General features: G+C 34.9%; 1 protein-coding gene across 1 annotated transcript; it reads left to right on the forward strand.

The window, feature by feature from the left end:
• The first annotated feature begins 235 nt into the window (after positions 1 to 235).
• On the forward strand, positions 236 to 19,930 carry MACC1 (metastasis associated in colon cancer 1). Its single transcript, XM_008572764.1, has 4 exons — positions 236 to 352; positions 1,902 to 3,943; positions 7,598 to 7,786; positions 19,688 to 19,930. The coding sequence occupies exons 1-4, from the start codon at positions 238 to 240 to the stop codon at positions 19,898 to 19,900; spliced, it is 2,559 nt and encodes an 852-aa protein (XP_008570986.1). The 5' UTR covers positions 236 to 237; the 3' UTR covers positions 19,901 to 19,930.
• The last annotated feature ends 1,875 nt before the right edge of the window (positions 19,931 to 21,805 follow it).

The following is a 21,805-nucleotide window of genomic DNA, read 5'->3' on the forward strand; positions in this document are numbered from 1 at the left end:
AGGCTTATTTATTGGTGTTAATCCAAAATCTGAGCTTTTTTCAGTGGAGTAGTAGTACATATTTCAAGATATCTAGTCCAGCATTCCCTACCAGAAGTACAAGACCTATGTAGAGTGTTTGTACATTGCAGTTTTCTATATAAATATGTATGACCACTTTGAGTTTGTTTTCTCTGCCAATCTGTATGTGTAGGCTTATAAAAAAAATACATATCTATTTATTTTGTAGGTAGGAAAATGTTAATCAATGAGAGAGCCTATTTTTGGTCAGGAAGACTTGCACGAAGTAGGTCTGAAGGAAATTTGGTTGACATGGAAGCCAGAGAACTCTCAAATAATTGCAACATTACAGGTACAGAAATTTATAACTATTGTAATTTATCCGTGTAAGTTAATACAATTCATCACCTGTAAATATTGAAGGTCTACCTCTGAAAAGTGATATAGAAAATTAAAAGTTAATATTGAAATAGTTACATATTGTACACAACTATTGATAGTCAACTTTGTACCCTGTAAATACATATAATCAATTATGCTGCAATAAAAAATTGTGCAAAATAAAATAGCATAGCCAACATAGATTACAATAAGTACTATAAAAAGGCAAAAATTCATTAATAAATGAGCTGTATATGCATTAAATATAACATATTTTGGAGTAAAAAATGATATGTGAAGGTTGGATTGGCCTAAGTAAACTTCATGGAGCATAAAATAATTGAACTGATCCTCAGAGGAAAAGTAAGTTTTAAGAGAGTTAAGGATAACTGTATTGAAGAAAAGTATGAAAATAAGAAAAGTACCACTTTTATTTTTCAAACTGTATCTTCTAATTTTTAACATATAACACATATAACTCATTTCAGTCAAAATGATAGTTCTATGTGTATTACACAAAAAATCTGCCAGTTTACTGGAATTATGTTTTCTATAGAAATTCTGATAATTTGGATGGCCATTTGGCTATCATTTTCTCTAAAGGAGCATGAGCTTCACAAAATCCACAGTCATTATTAATATTTACTGAGAAATGACCAAGTATGAGTTGCTCTGAACAGAAAAAATGACTTCAATATTGTGAGATGAGATACATAGAGATTCTTAAGCTACAGATGTCAATATTTTAATGTGCAACTAATTCTTAAAACACTCACTTTCCAAAGTAATGTTTCCCTTTTTAGTGGTAAGACCACTCTTGCCACTGTGAGCTCGCAAAAACTCCATGAATTCCTTCAAGCAGTAAATTCAATGGTGGTCTATTTTTTCAGTGTTCTTTATCATGAAAAAAATTTCGATGTTATTATCAGTATAAAGTTATTAGAAAATAATCTAAGAAATTAAAGATGATTGTCTAATTTAGTATATTGTTTTTGAAAAACTATTTTAGCTGTTAACAGATGTATTTGATTTTTTCACATATTAAATATCTGGAAAAAAACACTTCAAATTAACATTCTCCATCTAATAAGATCAGCTTTTCAATGTTTAGAAAATCTGGATAATTGACTGAACTATTCTGTTTGTTCAGAGGTTTCCATTTGTGAAAATGAAACATAAAATAATAAAGCATAAGTACATCTAGTCTTGGTCATTTTCAAGGAAAATGTGTTAAATATATTTTTATCTAAAGTGTTAACATGTATCTGTTTAGTTTATAAATCATAATTTCTTAAGATAAAATAATATAACCTATGGTCAAAATAACCTGGAAGAAAATTTTTCTTTTCTTCATTACATTCAAATTTAACATTAAGTTTGTAGTAGCTTTCAGATTGGAGATCAAAAAGCAAAACAAAAAGTAAGCCCTGATTTTGTAAGCTATGGGAAAAATTAATCTTGGTTCTATATCAGAATGCCTTCTCATCTTTGTTTTGCTTTGTTTTTATTTAAATCACAAGAATGCCAAGACCCAGATTCGCTTCGCAGTTGTCTGGATGCTTTCACTCTTGGTGGTAATAATGTTTCTAAAGCTACAAATCCATTCTGGAATGAACTGTCTGCTTCTAACCCATTTCTGGATGACATAACTCAGCTAAGAAATAACCGAAAGAGAGAGAATATTTCCATCTTGAAGGAAGATCCTTTTCTTCTTTTTAGAGAAATAGAAACTGAAAATTCTTTTGATTCCTCTGGTGATGAACTTGATGTGCATAGGTTGCTCAGGAAGTCTTCCTCAAGGAAGTGTGGAAGATCTAAAAGTGTTTCAGAACTTTTGGACATTTTAGATGACACAGCACATGCTCATCAGAGTATACATAACTCTGACCAGATCCTAGTACAAGACTTGGAATGGCTTCAAAATGATCGAGAGGCTTATAAAATGGCTTGGTTAAGTCAACGGCAACTGGCCCGTTCCTGCCTGCATTTGAATACAATTAAACAGAGCCCTGGCTGGGCCCAAACACAAGTTGCAGAGATTATTGTAGTTTGTAAAGTAAGCCACCAAGGAGGGTCGGTACAGTTACCTGATTCAGATATCACTGTTCATGTGCCCCAAGGTCACGTAGCTGTGGGAGAATTCCAAGAGGTTTCTCTAAGGGCTTTTCTTGATCCTCCACGTTTACTTAACCATGATCTTTCATGCACTGTAAGCCCGCTCTTGGAAATCAAGTTAGGTAACCTTAATACAATGGAAGCTATTTTGCTGGAAATAAAAATTGGGGCTGAAGTGAGAAAGGATCCTTTCAGCCAAGTCATGACAGAAATGGTGTGTTTACACAGCCTGGATAAAGAAGGCCCTTTCAAACTGTTAAACAATTGCTACGTTTATAAAGACACCATCCAGGTCAAGCTAATTGACTTGAGTCAGGTGATGTATTTAGTGGTTGCTGCACAAGCTAAAGCTATCCAGTCACCAGCTGCCACAATTTGGGATTATATTCACAAAACCACATCAGTTGGAATTTACGGACCCAAATATATCCATCCCAGCTTCACTGTTATTTTTATAGTTTGTGGACACAGTTATATGCCAGGAAAGCTTACAATCTCTGATATTAAGAAGGGTGGGAAAAACACATCTCCAGTCGTATTTCAGCTGTGGGGGAAGCATTCATTTTTACTTGACAAGCCACAAAATTTAAGTATTTCTGTTTTTTCATGTGACCCAGATTTTGAAGTAAAGGCAGAAGGAGAAAGAAAAAGAATCAAACAAAAGCAATTGAAATCAGGTGAAGTAGTTCATCAACAATTTTTATTTTCTGTAGTTGACCACAGAGAGATGCACTTGTTTGTTTTCTGTGTTCAGGTAGAGCCTCCCAATGGTAAACCAGTTGCACAGTTCTTTATCACTACACCTGATCCAGCCCCAAACCTAAAAAGACTTTCGCATCTGCCAGGTTATTTGCAGAAGGAGAAGGAAATGAAGTCTGATCCTTTATTACCAGCAGTGCTTGTTAAATATCCAACATTTCAAGATAAAAAATTGAACTTTACCAACTATGGGGTTACCTTGAAGACAGTGCTAAGACAAATCAAGATTGACTACTTGCTTGAATATTTCAAAGGGGACACAATAGGTCTTCTTGGAGAAGGTAAGGTCAAAGCCATTGGGCAGTCCAAAGTGAAGGAATGGTATGTGGGAGTCCTCAGAGGTAAGATTGGACTTGTGCATTGCAAAAATGTCAAGATGATTTCAAAGGAACAAGTAATGTCTATGTCAGATAGTGTCTTTACAACCAGAAATCTACTTGAACAAATTGCCCTGCCCTTTAAAAAACTGACTTATATCTACTCAGCTGTATTGACCTTGGTGTCAGAAAATGTTTATGACTGGAAAGTTTTAGCTAATGTCCTAGGTTACTCTCCTCTGGCACTGGAAGACTTTGATAAAACACAAGCAGACAAAGAATCAGAAAAAGTTTCTTACATTGTAAAGAAGTTAAAGGAAGATTGCCACACAGATAGGAATACAAGGAAGTTTCTTTATGAACTTATTGTGGTAAGTATTACTTGTTCGTAGCAATTTATTTACCCTAGAAAATTTATTACCTTGACAATATTTATAACCAAATATACAGGAGGAGAAATTTTTAAAAAATTAGCAGTCTCAAATAAATTGAAGGCATTTCATTGCAAATATAGAGCTTTTCCTGCAAGATCATATAATTGGTTTCTTAAGTTCAAGATTCAATTGTGATTTTCCCAGAAAATAACCCCCTCAATCATCTTTTAAAGGAAGGTCGAAGGTTCCCTTTGTGCTGGCCCAAACAGTTGAGTTGTCTTCTCTTCCTCTCTCAGATGTAAGACAGATCTTAAAATATCAGAGAAGTTCCATATCCATAACATGAAAGTAAATATGAGAAAACTGAAACAGAACTAACTTGACCATTGCTAGAAGTCCACTTTTCAGTGTTTTTTGTTTGTTTGTTTTATCAAATCATCAATATCCATTACTTTAGCAATTCAGTATTCTTCTGTATGCAGTGCATCACAACCTAAACAATGATTGGCAATTCTCTTGTAATCCTTATGTTTTAATGTTGTAATAGGACTCTTAGGGTCAACTTTTTTCAGCATAGTATTCAATCATCAATATCCATTACTTTAGCAATTCAGTATTCTTCTGTATGCAGTGCATCACAACCTATACAATGATTGGCAATTCTCTTGTAATCCTTATGTTTTAATGTTGTAATAGGACTCTTAGGGTCAACTTTTTTCAGCATAGTATTCACCCCATAGAAGGCTCAGTAGAGAGTTATAAAGAATTATTTTGCCTTTATTTTTATTTTTTAAATTTTATTTTATTTTGTCAATATACAATGTGGTTGATTATTGTGGCTCATTACCAAAACCTCCCTTCCTCCTCCCTCTCCCACAAACAAAAAATCAAGAGGATATTTCTAAAACTGGCTAAAATGTGGATTTACACATAATAACAGTGATAGCTAATACTTCTCTATTGCTTCCTATGTATTCGGCCCTGTGCTTAACATTCTATAAACTTTATCTCATTTACCCATTATAACAACTCTATGGGGTAAGTGTAGCTAGTATCACCATCTTACAAATGGAAGAAACTGAGTTTCAGGAGGTTAGGCAGTTTGCCCAAAGCCCCATAGTTGGTTATTATCAGAGATGGGATTTGAAATATTTTTGGTTCCAAAATCATGCTTAAAACCATTATTCCCTCCTGAAACAAAGTTTTATGGGTGTTTGTGAGTGTAAAAATGTTTGTGTAAGTGTGTGTTGGTATATGCATTAAATGGCATTATGACTGGGAAAGACTGGTGCCCTATAGCAGATGAGTAAGATTATGCAGACAGGTTCACACACACAGGTGCAAAGATTTAGTCGAGGTACAAAAGGAGAGGAAGAAATTTGGAGGAGGAGTTTAATCTGTGACATTAATAATTATATAATAAGAAAGAAATATGTATAAAACATTTCTTCTTCAATTTGTCTGATGATTCTGCAAAAATACTGAGAGGAATTAAAAGTTTCAACTTCCAGTTGTTAAGTGTATTACGGTGTGCTGCATTCTCACGTCATCTGGGCCATTCAGAGTCAATGGAGACTGAATGTTAGAAGCTGCTCCACCTAGTTTTACAATAGCTCATTACCTCTCATAGCTCATGTTTGCCTGCACTTGCATAGGTTTAAATTAAAATTGCTTTCTTGTGTTCTCTTAGTGGCTTAAAGAGAGGAATTAAAAGTTTCAACTTCCAGTTGTTAAGTGTATTACGGTGTGCTGCATTCTCACTTCATCTGGGCCATTCAGAGTCAATGGAGACTGAATGTTAGAAGCTGCTCCACCTAGTTTTACAATAGCTCATTACCTCTTATAGCTCATGTTTGCCTGCACTTGCATAGGTTTAAATTAAAATTGCTTTCTTGTGTTCTCTTAGTGGCTTAATAAAAAAGGTTATATTGGCCAAATGGTCTGAAAATTTAAGCCTGATGATTCCCACACTCTTGGCAAGTATGATTATTAATAGAATGCCTTGAATGGCTAATGAGACAGTGATGGTAGAGAGCCCATTCAAGGGAGTAGTTACCCGGGGGCCCAAAACCTCGTACTGTGCCTTGGTGGAGGAGCCAGGATTTCTGTTTGAAAGGGACTTAGGCCTACCTGTCTAATGGAGTGTAGGGTGTAGAGTTGTTTCTTGAAACTTTATTTGCTCTAATAAGTATATATTTTTCTTGGATTGTGTATTAATTTGGGGTGGCTGGAAGGGAGGTTATCAAGCTAAAAAAAAAAGATTGGTCTAAACCCTTTAGTCTTTTCTAGACATTGAGATTGGCTGTCCTTATTACTGGACACTTGATATTCTCTAAGCACTTCAGCATCTGATTCCATTTTCATGATTATGGAGAATTAGACAGGTGGTATTACCAATATATCCATTTTAGAAATCATTAAATAGAGATATTGTGTGATGCATCTAAAGTCCTTTATTTTGCAGAGCCAGATTTTAAACTCAAGTTTTATGACTCCAAGTGCAGATTTCTTTTCCCTAAACCAAGAAACTAGAATACACAGTGGAAAACTCACTCCACAGGTTACTAAAAGCACCTTCAAGGCCTGCCGACTCATTCAGTATCTCTTCTCACTGAGGCCATAACTCCTCAGTATAAATGTGTGGATCAGTATAGTCTATGTATTAGAACCATGGGTAGTTCTAATTGTATCCTTCCATGGAAATTAACACTCTACGGACTTTAATAGTTCCCTTACTTGGTCATTCATTTTTATTTATTTTTTCATATTGGTAGATAAAGCTTCTAAGTGCCATTAAATGAGGGGCTACCAAACATGTTTATTTGCTTATTTGAACAGAGAATAGATAGAGTCAGATATAATTCCATATTTTTAAAATGTACTGAAGGCAAAACAGAATATTCTAGATTTGTTTGAAATAAGCATGGTGAGTGACAGAGCTCAGAAGCCTAATAAAGGAAGAAAAAATGAGTCTGAAGCATTTTCATTTTGCCTTCATGAAGACTAAGTGTTTTATCTTTAATACCTTGTGGTTTATATTTAACAAAATTTTAATGGTAGTGAGGGAGATGGTTAATTTTTTAAATTTATAAACTTCAATAGCTTTGTTCAAAGTTGAAGGAATGTCTCATTTTTATGCAATAGGCATGATTCTGGGAAGTTTTAAATCACATTTAGGTAAAAGGGAGAATAATGTTTACCATCATTAGTGTACTCAGTCTTTGGAGAAATCCTGTAGTCAGTCTTCTGGTAAGGCAAGGAATTATTTTTTGTGAGTGAATAATCAATCCTGGGTTGATAAATTATAGACTATTGGGTCCTGAGAGTACCTTTGCAAATATCTAGTACAACTTCCTTCCTTTACAATTAAGGATATTTAAACACATTTTAGTTAAATGGTTTACTCAAGGTCCTATAATTAGTCACTGAGTTAGTTCTACATCTTCCTTAATTGTGGGTTAGTTATGTCCACTATAGTTTGCTTTTTGAATTTGCTTAAAACTGAATCAACATTTTGAGTTTTAGAAAACTTAATTATATGTACAGTGAAAAAAAGAACTTCAATTTCTAGACTATGTAATAAAAATTTTAATTTATGGGAAAAAGCCCAAATTAGTTGCTTATAATTATGACCTGCAATTGTTGCTGCAGGCTCTGCTGAAGATGGATTGTCAAGGGTTAGTAGCTCATCTCATCCAAGAGGCTGTTATTCTGACTTCAGCTGTCAAGCTTGGAAAAGGCTGGAGGGAACTAGCTGAAAAGGTAGCACGACTCACAAAGCAACAAATGGAGGCGTATGAGATTCCTCATCAGGAAAAAGCTGGAGGTGTTGCTGTTGAGGTAAGATTTTCATTTGTTTAACTCAATAGTGAAAAGTTGCAGACCAAGTAAAACAAATGTAATCAAGCCGGTACCTCATTTACAGATGAATTGGGAGAGTATCCAAGAAGATCCACTAAGTAAAGTCACTGTCCCTGTAACCCATCAACTGTTAAAATCTATTGAGAGCCTTTAAAATATATTGATGTTTCTCCTAATGGATTTCGTATTAACATGGCTTTTGATCAAATGAATGGATCAATTGGGTTGGTAAGTAGGCAGGGCTGTAAGAACTTGAGGCATAGAACAGGTAAAGTTTGAAGGGAGGAGATAGGACCAAGTCAGGACAAGGCAGGCATGGACTTGGTCATTTGTGATAAATGCTCTGTGACAAGAAACATTAAGAGGGCGGCTGGTTTGGGGCCACTGATAATGAGAGATAGAGATACCTAAGAGCTTCATTATCTCCTTCACACCTTTGCATACGAGATCTATAGACATCAAATACAAAATGAGAACACTTAGTACAAAGTAAATATTTACCATGCAAATATAGTTTTTTTCTTTTTCTTTTTTGCCTGTGTTATTGGTAATAGATAACCTAATACATTTGTGTGATATAAAAGTAGTGTATAATGTTCTACCACTTGACGTTATCTCTTCCCTTTTCTGCAAAGGAAGAAAAACATTTTGTTTAGCTTTCTATGACAGTAGTCTTTACCTATAGAGTTTGTCTATAAAAACTGGTTTTATTATCACGAATGGAAAAAGGGCAGGTTGAATCAAGGTGACTGAATCTTGAATTGAGCACGCCTGTCTGCTGTGGCTATTCCTTCAACTGAGTGCTGCACATCATGGGCTCTGTCTGTGAGAGAAAAATCCCGGTGCTTGGTGTCCTTGCATGACATGGTGTTTTGCATGTAGATAGATTTAAAATGTACCTCTGGTTTACAATAATTTGCATAATTTTGAAGATAATGCTGCCAGACTTTGGAAATGTTAATGTTCAAATATTGTTTTTAGGCACAAGTTAGATAAATATTTTCTCCAGATTTTCATAAAGAAATGTGAGTCAAATTTTACTGAATTAAACAAAAATATTTCAGTGGTAAGCACATATTAAGATGTTCTATATCTTTCTCTCACATGAGTATAAGCATTTTGAAGATATTTGACTTTAGGGAAAAATTCTCTCTTTCGTTGGATGATGGCTTGGTAGGAAGAGAAGCTGCATTCTCTACTTCTTCTTTGGACATAGAGCTGGGTATTAATTTTTGAGAATTTTTTTTTTTTTATTTGAAGCAACTATTCCAGCTGGGTGAACAGGACAAAGCCACCTTTCCATGAAGTGTAGAGTCCAATCAAGTCCAAATTGAGCTCTTTTGCTAACTTTCTGTCCTTTTCAACTTCTCTCTTTTCCCTTTGTTCTATTTTTATTGTATGTAACAGACAGTTATCTAGAACTTACTTAGTGCCAGGCACTGTTCTGAGAATATGACAAAAATTAACTTATTTAGTACTTTCAATAAAGACTTGTGGGGCAGACACTAATATTATCTAACATATACAGAGGATAAGTAACTTGCTTAAACATATAAAGCTAGAAAGTCATGAAACCAAGTTTACAGAACAGACCTCTAACTTGAGGGTCCAGGTACTCTAACATTACACCACTCCAAATCCAATATGGTGACCAAGCCATGAGTCAGGAGGTATGGTCAGGGCTTGGGGTGTAAGCAACTCACCTCTTTTTAAGCCATGGTATGATACTACCAAAATTTGCTTCAACATCTTTGTCAAGCCTGAAGCCAATTGAAGAGTAAAGAATATTAATAGTATGTCTGTCAGATTTTTCCTGAATACTTTTAGCCATTTCTTATTCTTTCCCAAGGAGAAAAAAAAAAAAAAAAAGCCCCTTTGGAGACTTTTGAGAGTGCCATTTTTTAAATTAGTCATTTCCTCAAGTTAAATTTTAAGAAATGTTACTCAGTTTTTCTAATGACATTGTAATTCCTGCATAAAAACAAAACTACAAAGCTTGGAATCTGATCATGAGCAAAATATGTTTTTCAGAGTATTTCTTTTGGAAAAAAAAACTTAGGCTATACAAAGATGCAACTGTTGCTGAGGTTTTTCTGTGTCAGTTATTGAAAATTCATTAAAGTTTTTCTGAAAATATTTAGAGCTTTAATTACAAAAAAAAAAAAAAAGAAAGAAAAATCAATGGAGTATTCAAAAAGGAGCCTATTTAGAAAAAGTTGGATTTTACAAGGGGAATTGCTGGGGATTTCAGGGTTAAGATATTCACAGGCTTAAAATGGCTGCTCTTTACTTAGCCTTCTGGAAATTATTACCATATATGACAATAATTTCCCTACAGTGCTCTCCTATTTGCTCCATGCCTAACAATAAAGATTATGCACTTCCATTGTATTCATTAAGAATCCTCATTCACCAAGGACAGTAAAGGTTCACTTTCCTTTTTAAATTACCTTTGTCCACTGACCTCCACTTCAACTACTGAGGATGGTTTTATCTGCCCTTCCCTGTGGTAGTCCAGTGAAGTCAATATTCCTAATTGCAATATTTTTCCATCTCAGAATTCACCCACCTGTACAGAGTTATGAGTATAACTGGCAAGGTGTATTTTAAGTCTTTTAAAAGTTACCGTGTAATCAATGCAGATCTACCCACTGTTGTATATTGAAGTCACAATCTTTGTTCCTTCTCATTTTCTGACTGACAGCTTGAGTGTTCAGAGCATTTTATTCTGCCTAGATTACAAATGGGAAAGCAGGTGATCCTCAAACAGCTCTTTTTTTTATAAGTGAATAAAATATTCTACATGGAATTCTTCCCACATAGTTAGTGTCTTTCCTTTGTATCCTTGTCTTCAGTATTTAATTCATCCACCCACTTTAACACATTTTCTGGGTCTATCAGTTCTCACCACTGGTTTAAGAGCACAAATAAACCATAAACAGAATGAAAAAATATAATTTTCTTTCTCTTTAAAGGCAAGTTTTATTGTGGCCCAGGAATTGGGATAAACTTTTAATATTTGAATTGTTATAATATTTTAAAGAAGTATATGATCGGATGAGAAAAGTAGTTGTAACTTATTGTTTACTGAGTATCAGCTAATTATGATGAGCATTTTCTTTACAATAGCTCATTTATTTCAATAAACTTTGTAAGGAAGACATTATAACCATCCGCTTTTTAAATATATGCAAACTGAGGATGGATGCATTTGTGTAATTTATCAAGAGTTACATGGTTATTAAGCGACAGAACTACATTTGAATCCAGTTTGTCTTACTCAGAGTCCTAATCACTGTGTTATACTGCTGGTAAGCCCTGTCAGAATTAACTAATTTAAAAAAGATCAAAGTGGAGAAGCAATTAGGAGACACATCCTAGTCCTGAAGGATACGTAGCATTTGAATGATTGGAGAAGACTGGAAGTGGATTTCAGTGCTTCTGGATGTAAATTCTAAAGATGCTGAGGAGACATGGGATGGAGAGAAGAGTTGATCTTAATAATTATTGGGAGATGTGGTCAGATCAAATGGCGGGATCAATGGAGGAGAGTCTTGAATGACTGCCAGAACAGAGAGGTTAAAATTCCTAGTCTGGATTCCTGTTCCAGCTCTACCACCTATTAGCCCTAAGACCTTGAACAAGTTGCTTGACTTTTCTAAAAATCCTCTGAGATGTGGTCAGATCAAATGGCGGGATCAATGGAGGAGAGTCTTGAATGACTGCCAGAACACAGAGGTTAAAATTCCTAGTCTGGATTCCTGTTCCAGCTCTACCACCTATTAGCCCTAAGACCTTGAACAAGTTGCTTGACTTTTCTAAAACTCCTCTTTTTTTTTTTCTGTAAAATGAGAAAAATAATACTATCTTACTCATCAGATGTTTGGAGGATCAAATGAGATAATGTATAAAATATCTGGAAGTATGCTTTGCATTTTATAATTACTAATACATTTTATCTATTATTATGATGAAGAAGAGATGAATTCACCAACTACAAGACATTGAATGATTTTGGGAAAAGAAATAAAATATAGTAATTTTCTAGTAATATGGCTGAGAGTAACTATAGAAAGAATGTAGGTAAGGAAAAAGTCAGCAATGATTTCAAGGCTTCTCTCTTGAGAAACTGGTAGGATAGCAACGCCTGGAAAGAAATGAGAAAATCTTGACTGATCAGCTTTTTCTTATGGGCTCAGCACAATTTAATTTTCCTTGGGAAATAGCTCTTGCAAAAGGTAAAAGGAATGTCCTTGGACTATTATGGTTTTCTGGTTTGTGTGGCAACTGCAGTTCTGTATCTGGGCCTTGTTCAGTTCTAGCCTTAGGACTTAAATTTTTTGTTGCTGTTCTTTTAAAGTGAGAAATATACTTACAATTTCTAAAAGAAGGGAAAAGTGTTAGATGGAGTTTCATCTAAGAGTAGTAAAGTGTATAGAATAGTTTCTCAAACCTTTTTGTTTGAACTAGAGATTTGGCACAGTGACATTAGTTAGATCACCATAGTATACTTTGCATAACTTTACTCCTGTTGCTGAAATCTTTAATTTCAAAAAGATATTCCATTTTTTGAAATTGTGGAAGAAACAAAGACATCAGTCAAATTTCTGGGGTAACACATTGTATTCCTATGATCTTTGATTTGGTTCTATATTATATGTCTCATTATCACACTGAAAATCAAATAGAAGTAATAAACATATTATGTTAAATATTATAAAGATATTTTAAAATGCATTTATAGGTGATTCTACTTGATTTTCTTTTTAAGTTTTCTTTACCAAGGTTTATTATTAGGGAACATAAACAATAGGGAATTTCAGAAAACCAAAGTCCAGCTAAGTATGAGACCTAAATCGGCATTTATTAAAGCTGCTTAACTATGAAATAAATTTGTGACAATATTTTAGTGAAATGGCTCTGTATTTTTAGCTACATGACCTGGATTCTTTTCCTGGATATTTGACCTGGTTTTGTCTTTTAACTTTAAACTCAATCACAATTAGCACTAATAGAGCACCTAGTGTATGCCAGGAACTTTTACATCTGATTCTTTGAATATTTAGCAGTGCTTTTATGGAATTGGGTACACTTTTTTTTCACATTTGACAGAAAGGGAAAATAAGGACCTAGAGGAATCTTATAGCTTACCCAGGATCGTGGACCTAGTAAGTCAAGAGACTAGATTCAAACCCAAGATATCTGTCTCTAAATCCAGAGCTCTTGCCATTATATTTTCCCTCATTTGTTTTAATTGTACAGTGAAAAATGGGATCAGAGAAGCCCAGTCTTTTTAAACTTTGATGTTCATATGTCTCTACTAATATATGTTTGTGGTGGGGTCCAAAAAGGTAGGTGATAATAAGGAGGAATCAAGGAAACTTTCTAATTAGGAGTTGGTTAGAATGGCTTGACCAGTAAGTTTTCCTATGATGGTAGACTGTGTTGAGCAGGTAAGGAATGGGGCCTCTATCTTCCTCTGGTTTGTGATTAATCCCTGAAGTTCCAAGTGGTTATTCTCAAGGCAAACTTAGCTGGCTGTCCCCAAACAGACTTTTCCAAGAGAATCTTATGTCAAGTTTTAACCAAGCACCATCTCCCTTCTGAGGAAATAGGGACCCCTTCATATATTAGCCCCCCTTTTCTTCTGAAGATAATGGCAACCTTATCTTCAACAATATTTATGTACTTACTAATTACAGGTGATGTAAAGCCTATCTGGATATTGTAAATGATGTACTGAAGATAGAACACATGTAATAATCATTAATAAGGCAAATTTGCCTTAATACATCTTCAGCTAATGGTACTTAAAATGTTGCTTCTATAATTTTATGAGGAAATTAGGTGGATTATTAATCCTTTAATGTGGCAAAATGTAATTATCCAAAGGTAGTTAAAACCAATTGCATTCTTTATGCTATTCATATTTTATGATCTAAAAAAAGACAAATGCTATGCTCAATCTGAATTGCTTTTATTCATGTTGCATTTTATTATCTAGTGCATTATCTATGAGTCTTATTGGCTTCTGGGAATAAGCACTCTAAATTTGGAAAACTTTTTTTTTTGTCTCTATTCTTATTTCATTTCTTTTGGCATTTCATTTATTACTTTTTAATTGCACTCTTTTTCCTTTGCTCTCTAATACTGAGAAGGTAAAACAAAGAAAAGAAGTATTACTTCCACACAAATGTTGGGATTTTGGAAGACTGCTCAACTTGTTAAGCAAATTAAATAATGATCCTGTTGCCCTTTATATAAAGAAATCAACACACACAAATAAGAAATTAGCAACTCTGTGCTTTTATCATTCTCATGCTTCCTATTCAAGGATAAACTCATAAAATCATGAGGTTAACATTTAAAAATCTAAGAGTAAAGGTATGCGAATGAAGCCTATGTATCAAATATTTGTGATAGAGATGAGAAAGCTGGGAGAATGTGTTTTGCGGTTAAGAATAATTCAATAAAAACTAACCCTCAAGAGCATACTTTCCTCTTGATTTGTCAAAGCACAGTTCAGAGTTTCTGCATATTATCCTTTAATCATAACATTGATCAAGAGCGGAAGAACTGTTTTTAAAACATTCAATAGATATAAGATAACAGAAACCTGGAAGAGATCCTGGCAGTCCACAACTCTTTTCTAGCCTTTGAAAGACTTAACTTAGGTCAGTCCAGAAGGTAAATTATTTATTTAACCTTATTTATTCCTTCAGAAATTTTCAGAGAAGATGACTTCATTTTCTCTGTAATTTATTACAAAATGTAGACTTCGTTATGATCTTACTGGGTATGTGTTTTAGGACATAATTTTATAGAGTATATAGTTAATTAATATACACAAATTACCTCTTGTGTCTTTGCCTTTGATAATTTGTTCACATAGTAAGAAAACTAGAGTGAAATAAGATGATAAGAAATGCTGGAGAAATCAGAGTGTAAACATTTAAGGACTTGAGTCCAAATGTCATATACTTATGCCACAAAGGAGAAAAAAATACAATTGATTAGACTATTTATTGCATTGATGAATGCTGGACTTTTATCAGGCTTTGTTAAAGCAAAGGTCAATATAATTTTTGTGGAAAAATATAATTGAAAGGTAATATGAAACTTTCCATGAACTTTTATTTATTTATTTATTTTTTTGTCTTTTTGTCTTTTTCCGTGACTGGCAACAGATTGCAACCCTCAGTGTTGCCCCCGTACCAGACTGGGGACCGGCAACGGGATTGCAACCCTCGGTGTTGCCCCCGCGCCTCGCTCAGCCAGTGAGCGGGAACCGGTCTGTATGTGGGATCCGAACCCTCGGGCGGGAGTGCCACTGCACTTCCCAAGCGGCGTACTTATCCAGTGCGCCACCGGGCCGGCCCTTTCCATGAACTTTTTGAAGATCCCTTGTATTTACCCCATTTGGCAAAGACTTGCTCATTAAGGGAAAACATAGTTCCCCAAATTTAATATTTTTGTAAGTGTATCAAGTATATAACTATTGACATATGCTTTTGATCCCATTCCTTCTCAATTTTTCTCAATACTTGCACCTCAATTACATACCCCTACTACATAATGATTTTAACATCTTTCTGTGTTTATGTTTCTGCCTAAAGGAAGTTAACCTTTCTTCCTGTCTGTTTTATAAATGTTACCTTTGTAATCCTCAACAACTCTAAATTCTCCATCTGGCAAAATTAGGATTCAAACTAAAATCTCCTTTCTGTTGTAGAATATTACTTTTCACAGATTTAAAAAAAAAAAAAAATACCTCCATTTTCCACTGTTGCTTCTTGTTCTGTCTCTCTTTCTTAAATACTCACTTCCAAACATGACCCATTTATCTATGGCTTTCCTTTCTCTTTCACCTGCCCATGCCTGTAGTATGCCCTCCCATTCTCTCTTGAAACTGCCTTCTCCAAGGTTACCTGCTAATTGCCTAAATCCTGGCTTTTCTAAGTTTTTCTTCATATACTTGATGTTATAGGCAGTGGGAAGTAACAGAAAAGGGATGTCTTCAGTGACATGCTGTTAAATGTTTAATAACCAGCTCTCCAAGGGGGAAAAGCCTTAGAGTTTTTGTGAACTTTCATGGTGTAAATACTCCCAGCATGTATGATTTAACTTTCAATGTGATGTCACTGAATGTATACTTGGGAAAATATATGTATGAATAAACAGCTCTAGCGAGCTTGTGTGCATTCATGGTGTAAATACTCCCAGCATGTATGATTTAACTTTCAATGTGATGTCACTGAATGTAGACTTGGGAAAATATATGTATGAATAACCAGCTCTAGCGAGCTTGTGTGCGTTGGCTCTAGGGAGCCACCGGATGTCCTTTTGGGGATGCTTTTAATCCTTGGCTTTTGCAACATGAAACGACCTTTATTTTCTATCACTCTGGTTCCAGCTTCTTTCCATTCTTTTACTGTTTCTATTTTTTACTTGTAGCCACTAATTGTGGACTTAGTTGTGGGTTAAATTTTTCATCCCCTTGTTCTCTTTTCTGGTGCTTTTCCTATTCTCATACTTTTCTCCATTACTGTAGAATGAGTGATGCTAAACCTTTGACTATTCCCTCGAGGTCATCTCCCCATTCCAATTTCTTATCAGGTACATACCCTCCTTTACTTCACACTCAGTGGGGTTAAAACTAGGCTCTTTATCTTGCCCCCACCAAAAAGTACCCACCTTTTCCCATAACCTATTTAAAAGTATCAAGTGCAACCTATACAGCAGACACATCATGTGGTGCTTTAGACACAAGACTTTGGAATTACTATCTATATTTCATAGATTTGAAAAGTTCAAAGCTCAGAAAACTTGATCAGTTTACTCAAACTGACCCATCCAATAGGCAATGGAACTCACATGTGAAGACCCTAACACCAAAACCCATCTTTCTTTCCATTGCAGGGTTGTGCTTCTAAGTCAATGAAATGATGATTTTTTTTCTTACACTGATTTGAAACATGCAAGTAATTTTTGAGTTTTTCCTAATTGCTATTAATTATCACAACCTGTCTACTCATCCAGTGCTCTAGTGTTTGTGTGTCTCCCTTCTATGCTATAAGCTTCTAAAAAGCAAGATCCCTGCTATATTAATTAGTTTATTTCTTGCTGTAAAAAATTCCTCATAGTGGTAGGTACTCAAGAAATCTTGATTTAATAAGTGAAAAAATGAAATAATTAATTAGTTATCAATGATGTATTTTGAATACTTTCATTGTATTTGTGCTACAATAGTGTTTCTCTATCATCATCATCTCTATGATCTATAAAATCATTGACAGCCACCAATGATTTTATAAATAAAATATAGTGGATCAAATTTTGCACCAAAGGAATATTCAGGTTTAGTTTGCTGCAATGAGGAACAAAAATCATATGCAAAATATGCTCATATCTTAGTAAAAATCATAAATTTTACCAATGCCATGTGTTTTCAGCCCAAAGCTATCATACCCATTTCTAGTAAGATTTCAATTTAGATTCTAGAGAATCTTAAATGAGTTTAGAGCAATATACTTCCTTGCATTTCTTTCTAATTCAGGAGACTCCTGGGAATTCTCTTTACACTTTTAGAAGTCTTAATTAGGGCCCAGGACTGAGCAATGTATTCACATTTCTCTGAATTGCAAGAGCTGGCTGCACTGTTCTTCGATCAGTATTAATTGCTAAATGTGAGGGGGTTCTGTAACACTCTGCATAAATGTGTGAACAGCTACGTCATTGATCTCTCCTGATCCTGTAGTCTCTAATTTCTGCATGCATGGTGTATTTCTTGCCCCCAACAGCACCAAGAAGCTGCATCATAATTGAGTGTGCCTCAGGGATTTTCTATACATAGCAATTCACAGTGCTGTCACAAGATAGATGACAAAGAGCATTTCTACCCAGGAAAGTCAGTGGGACCAGTTTGTCTGCTTCTGACTAAAAAGGTACTTGAATCTGCAGAGTACTGAACAACCCCAAAACTGCCCATTTGGCAATTCTTAAAAGACATCTGTTTTCTGTGATACTGTATGCTAATCTACTATGTCATCACCTTGTTACTTAAATGCTCTCAGTTGTTTATCATAAAATATCTCCAAGTACTTCTCTTATCAGAATCAATCACTAAAGGACTTAGAACAGTCTTAGAAGTCTTTAGGTGTAAACACCATTATTTTAAACAATATATAACAAACTGAAAAATAACATGCCAGCTAGTTGAGCATCAAGGACTTTTACATGAATGCAACATAGAATATAGATCCCAGAGCTTTTACAGAAGGTTAGGATATACCCACTACAGAATAATCTATTTGTTTAGTGCTTCTTTGCATCTGATATGTGACAGCCAAGATTGAGTCTGACAAAAAGGTTCTATTAATGTGTTTCAACTCATCTTCCATTGCTGAGCTACTAGTGGCAACCTGTACTTTGTGATATTTGGTTTCAATGTAAATTTTCAGAAAAATAGATGAGAGGACACTTCATTCATTTTCTATCTGTGATACAAGATATAGTTCTTTATGATTCTGGTTGGTGAGGGTAAAGCTTATATACAAAAATCCAACATGATTTCTGTTACTGCACCATGTAATATAACTTCAATAATTATCTTTCATTTGATTCCTTGCAGAATAAAGCTTCATCAAGAGAGGTGAGGTTATGGTGTTCATGGCTCCCCAAGAATACCAATTAGGACAAATAGCATCATATTAGCCTTTGAGCCTTTTATGTGGATTGAATAGGAACATTATGAAACTCCTTATTTAGTTCTTCAGTTCTTTTAACTTCAATTGTAGACTATATGGGGATATTGACAGAGGGTGAAAAATTATATCCCAAGGCCCTACTTCATGTAATATTACTGTTAACGGAGTCGCTATTTTAAGAAGTCAATTCTGTATAATATTTAGCTCAAGAATCTGTGTTCTTACATTTTGCAAGTGATAGAACCACAACTGAATTCATGGAGTGAGCCCAAATAAGTAGCATGTAATATTTTACATTCCAAATATTCCAATTATAAGAACATGGTTCATTTTGTTGTTTTCCTAGAGAAAATTTATCTTAAGCTGTGTGTGTGTGTGTGTGTGTGTGTGTGTGTGTGTGTGTTTGTATTCTACAATTTGTCTTATTTGGTCTGCCTTTGTCTCTATTCTCTCTGAGCCTAGTTGCCTTGGTTACCATTACATACTCTTGTATGTGGAGATCTGTTTGACGTACATTTATTTCTATGGAAACAATGACATCATTGACATGGGTAGATGCTTAGGGAAAGCAACATGAAGTACTGAATATTGATTTTTTTTTTTTGGTCATAAATGTATCATTAAAGTAATTTTTCAAGTTAAAGAGCTATATGTTTGCTTTCATTTTGACTTGATCATAAAACTACATTTTACATCGTTGATAGACTTGCTTGAGCAAAATGATTTAAAGTGTTAAATATACTACATAGGCCCTTATTATGATATATAGTGTTATAAAACTCACCACAGGTAACAATAAAAGTTATTACTTTAACCTTACAAGCCTCTCAGAGAGTGAAAAGCTTATCTCAATAACATTTATCACCAAAAAAATTGTGCAAGGAATGTTATACTCACATCAAGGCAATGAGCAATGTATAGATGATGGATCAGGAAAAAAACAAAGACCACTTGTAGTAATTGTTTTTAAAATCTCTAGTTTTAGAAACATAGACATATAACAGAGAACAGGTAGTTATTAAAACATCTTTTCAATGCCATTAAATAAGTCCAAGAAGGGTTGGTATCCCATTTTCTTTTAAGTCTTAAGAGGCTTTTAAATCTTTTGTTAAAACATCTATTTCACTCCCTGTTCTACTTCCACACTACTACAGTCTAACTTTTTTTTTTATAGATGATGTGGAAACCTGCCTATGATTTTCTGTATACTTGGAGTGCTCACTACGGAAACAGCTACAGAGATGTGTTACAAGACCTTCAATCGGCTTTGGACAGAATGAAAAACCCTGTGACCAAACAGTGGCGAGACTTAACTGGAGCTTTAATACTAGTAAATTCTTTGGAGGTTTTGAGAGTAACTGCATTCACCACTTCTAAGGAAGTATAGAAATGAAGGGTGTGTTTTTTTGGGGGAGGGAGAAGAGTAGGGGGAGAATGAGTGTGTGTGTGTGTGTGTGTGTGTGTGTGTGTGTGTGTGTGTGTGTAAGAGGGAAAGAATTTCAGAATTCTTTTGTAAAAAATGAATATTGTACTACTATTCTTCACATTTGAAAAGGTATTTTGTCCTGGTGAAAACAGCCTCATGATATCCAAGGATGGGTTTTATAATCAAACACGTAGTTTTGAGTATGTTTCAAATGAAAATTTTAGGCTGCTTTGTTGTAGAGAAAGAAAAGAAAAGCCCTTTTGAAATTACTCTTTCAAAGTTACTTTTAATTTCCTAAGTGAAAACAAATGACTGTTAGCATAATGACATCACACAGATACCTGGATAAACAAGAGGCTCTCAATATGAATAACTGGAGTTTTACCAGGAGACAGGTGGGAAGAGAAAAGCAGCAAACACACCTTGAGGCCAATCACAGGACTACATGCTTTCTAGACCTGATCTTTTATTCCTCAGTGGAGTTGCCAGCGTTACTCCTATTTTTCATGTAGAGAAACCAAGGACTGGAGAAGATGCCCAAGTAGAGTAGGTTTTCTGTTTGATTTAATAAGTGAAAAAAATTTTTTTTAATCATTCTACATAGCAGATGAGCAAAAAATGAAAATGCACATTAAAACTTACAGGGGAATGGTAGCTATTTCCTTTTAATTGAAGCTTGCTGCTCTTTTTTATCATCACTTGAAAGACTGCCAGAAGGAAAATACGACTTATCATCAGAAATTTGTTGTCTTCGTACCAGGACCTATTGTTTTTACCAGCTTTCTTCAGCATTTCAGGAACTATCTAATCCTTCTGAACTTGGACTTTTTCTGCAGGATCATAATGCAAAGTAGTTCTTTAGCTCTCAGGGATTTTTAACAAAAAGAGTTATTAAAAATGACAACAACCCAAAATCTTATTTATCACTGTTGGGTACAACAGTCTTAACCACCAAAAACACTGTTATCTTTGTGTGTGCACACTCATGCAAACACGTGTTTGTGTGTGTGTGTGTGTGTATACCAGAGTATTTTATAAAGCTTTTAGAAGACAAGGATTATATATGAACTTGGGCCAGTATAAATGATAATGGCTGGCAGAGAGTCACAAAGAGATGGTCTCTGCTTTCTCATATGTCCAATCCTCTGATTGCCCGCCAGGGCTTATGTGTGTGTTTAAACAGTCATTCATTTATTGTTATTCAGTCCACAGATAGAGTATGTGTACCTATTCTGTTGCAGGCACATAGGTACTTAAAGTTAATAATGGGGAAAAAACAACATGAACTCTGACTTCAGTACTGCTAGGTGATAGAGACAGACAATAAAAATGACACTATTAAATGTAAAATGGCATCTGTAATGACAGCTGCAATGGAGAGTTTGTGATGGTAAGAGATGTAGACAAAGATGGGCCATCATGTGAAGGTGTGGGGTTGAGGAAGTTTTCCCTGGGAAAGAAATGATGAGCCTGAAGGAGCATCAGGCATTGTCTCTGGGCTGGGGAAGGTATGCGAAGTATTCCCACAGAGTTCTGAAGCCCTCAGCCTGGATGGAACTCCGGAGAGGCAAGAACCTGGGTGAAGGAGTGAAGGGCAAAGGTGAAGAGGAGAAAGGTAAAAGGGTGAGGTGAGGACAAAGTGGGAAGAGGCCACATTAGGGTCATTAAGGCCACTAGACTTTTAGAAGGGAAGACACACCCTCAAAGGTAATACGGATGAGCTGAATAAAGGATTTGTTTTTCTCAGGATTCTGAATAAAACATGTCCATTTGGCTAAAAACTAAAAGCGGAATCTTCTTAGAGCTTTTAATATATGCACCCTGGGGTATTTGGTATGCTGGTAACAGTAATTTGAATTAGGGTTT

This window comes from Galeopterus variegatus, unplaced genomic scaffold (genome assembly GCF_000696425.1).
Source record: "Galeopterus variegatus unplaced genomic scaffold, G_variegatus-3.0.2 Scaffold834, whole genome shotgun sequence".
NCBI lineage: Eukaryota > Metazoa > Chordata > Mammalia > Dermoptera > Cynocephalidae > Galeopterus > Galeopterus variegatus.

Excerpts from the sequence above, each read along its gene's own strand:
- MACC1 (XM_008572764.1), top strand. The coding sequence starts at position 238 with ATGTTAATCAATGAGAGAGCCTATTTTTGGTCAGGAAGACTTGCACGA. Across the intron at positions 3,944-7,597 it reads TTCTTTATGAACTTATTGTG|GCTCTGCTGAAGATGGATTG; the intron begins GTAAGTATTACT and ends TTGTTGCTGCAG. Across the intron at positions 7,787-19,687 it reads CTGGAGGTGTTGCTGTTGAG|ATGATGTGGAAACCTGCCTA; the intron begins GTAAGATTTTCA and ends TTTTTTTTATAG.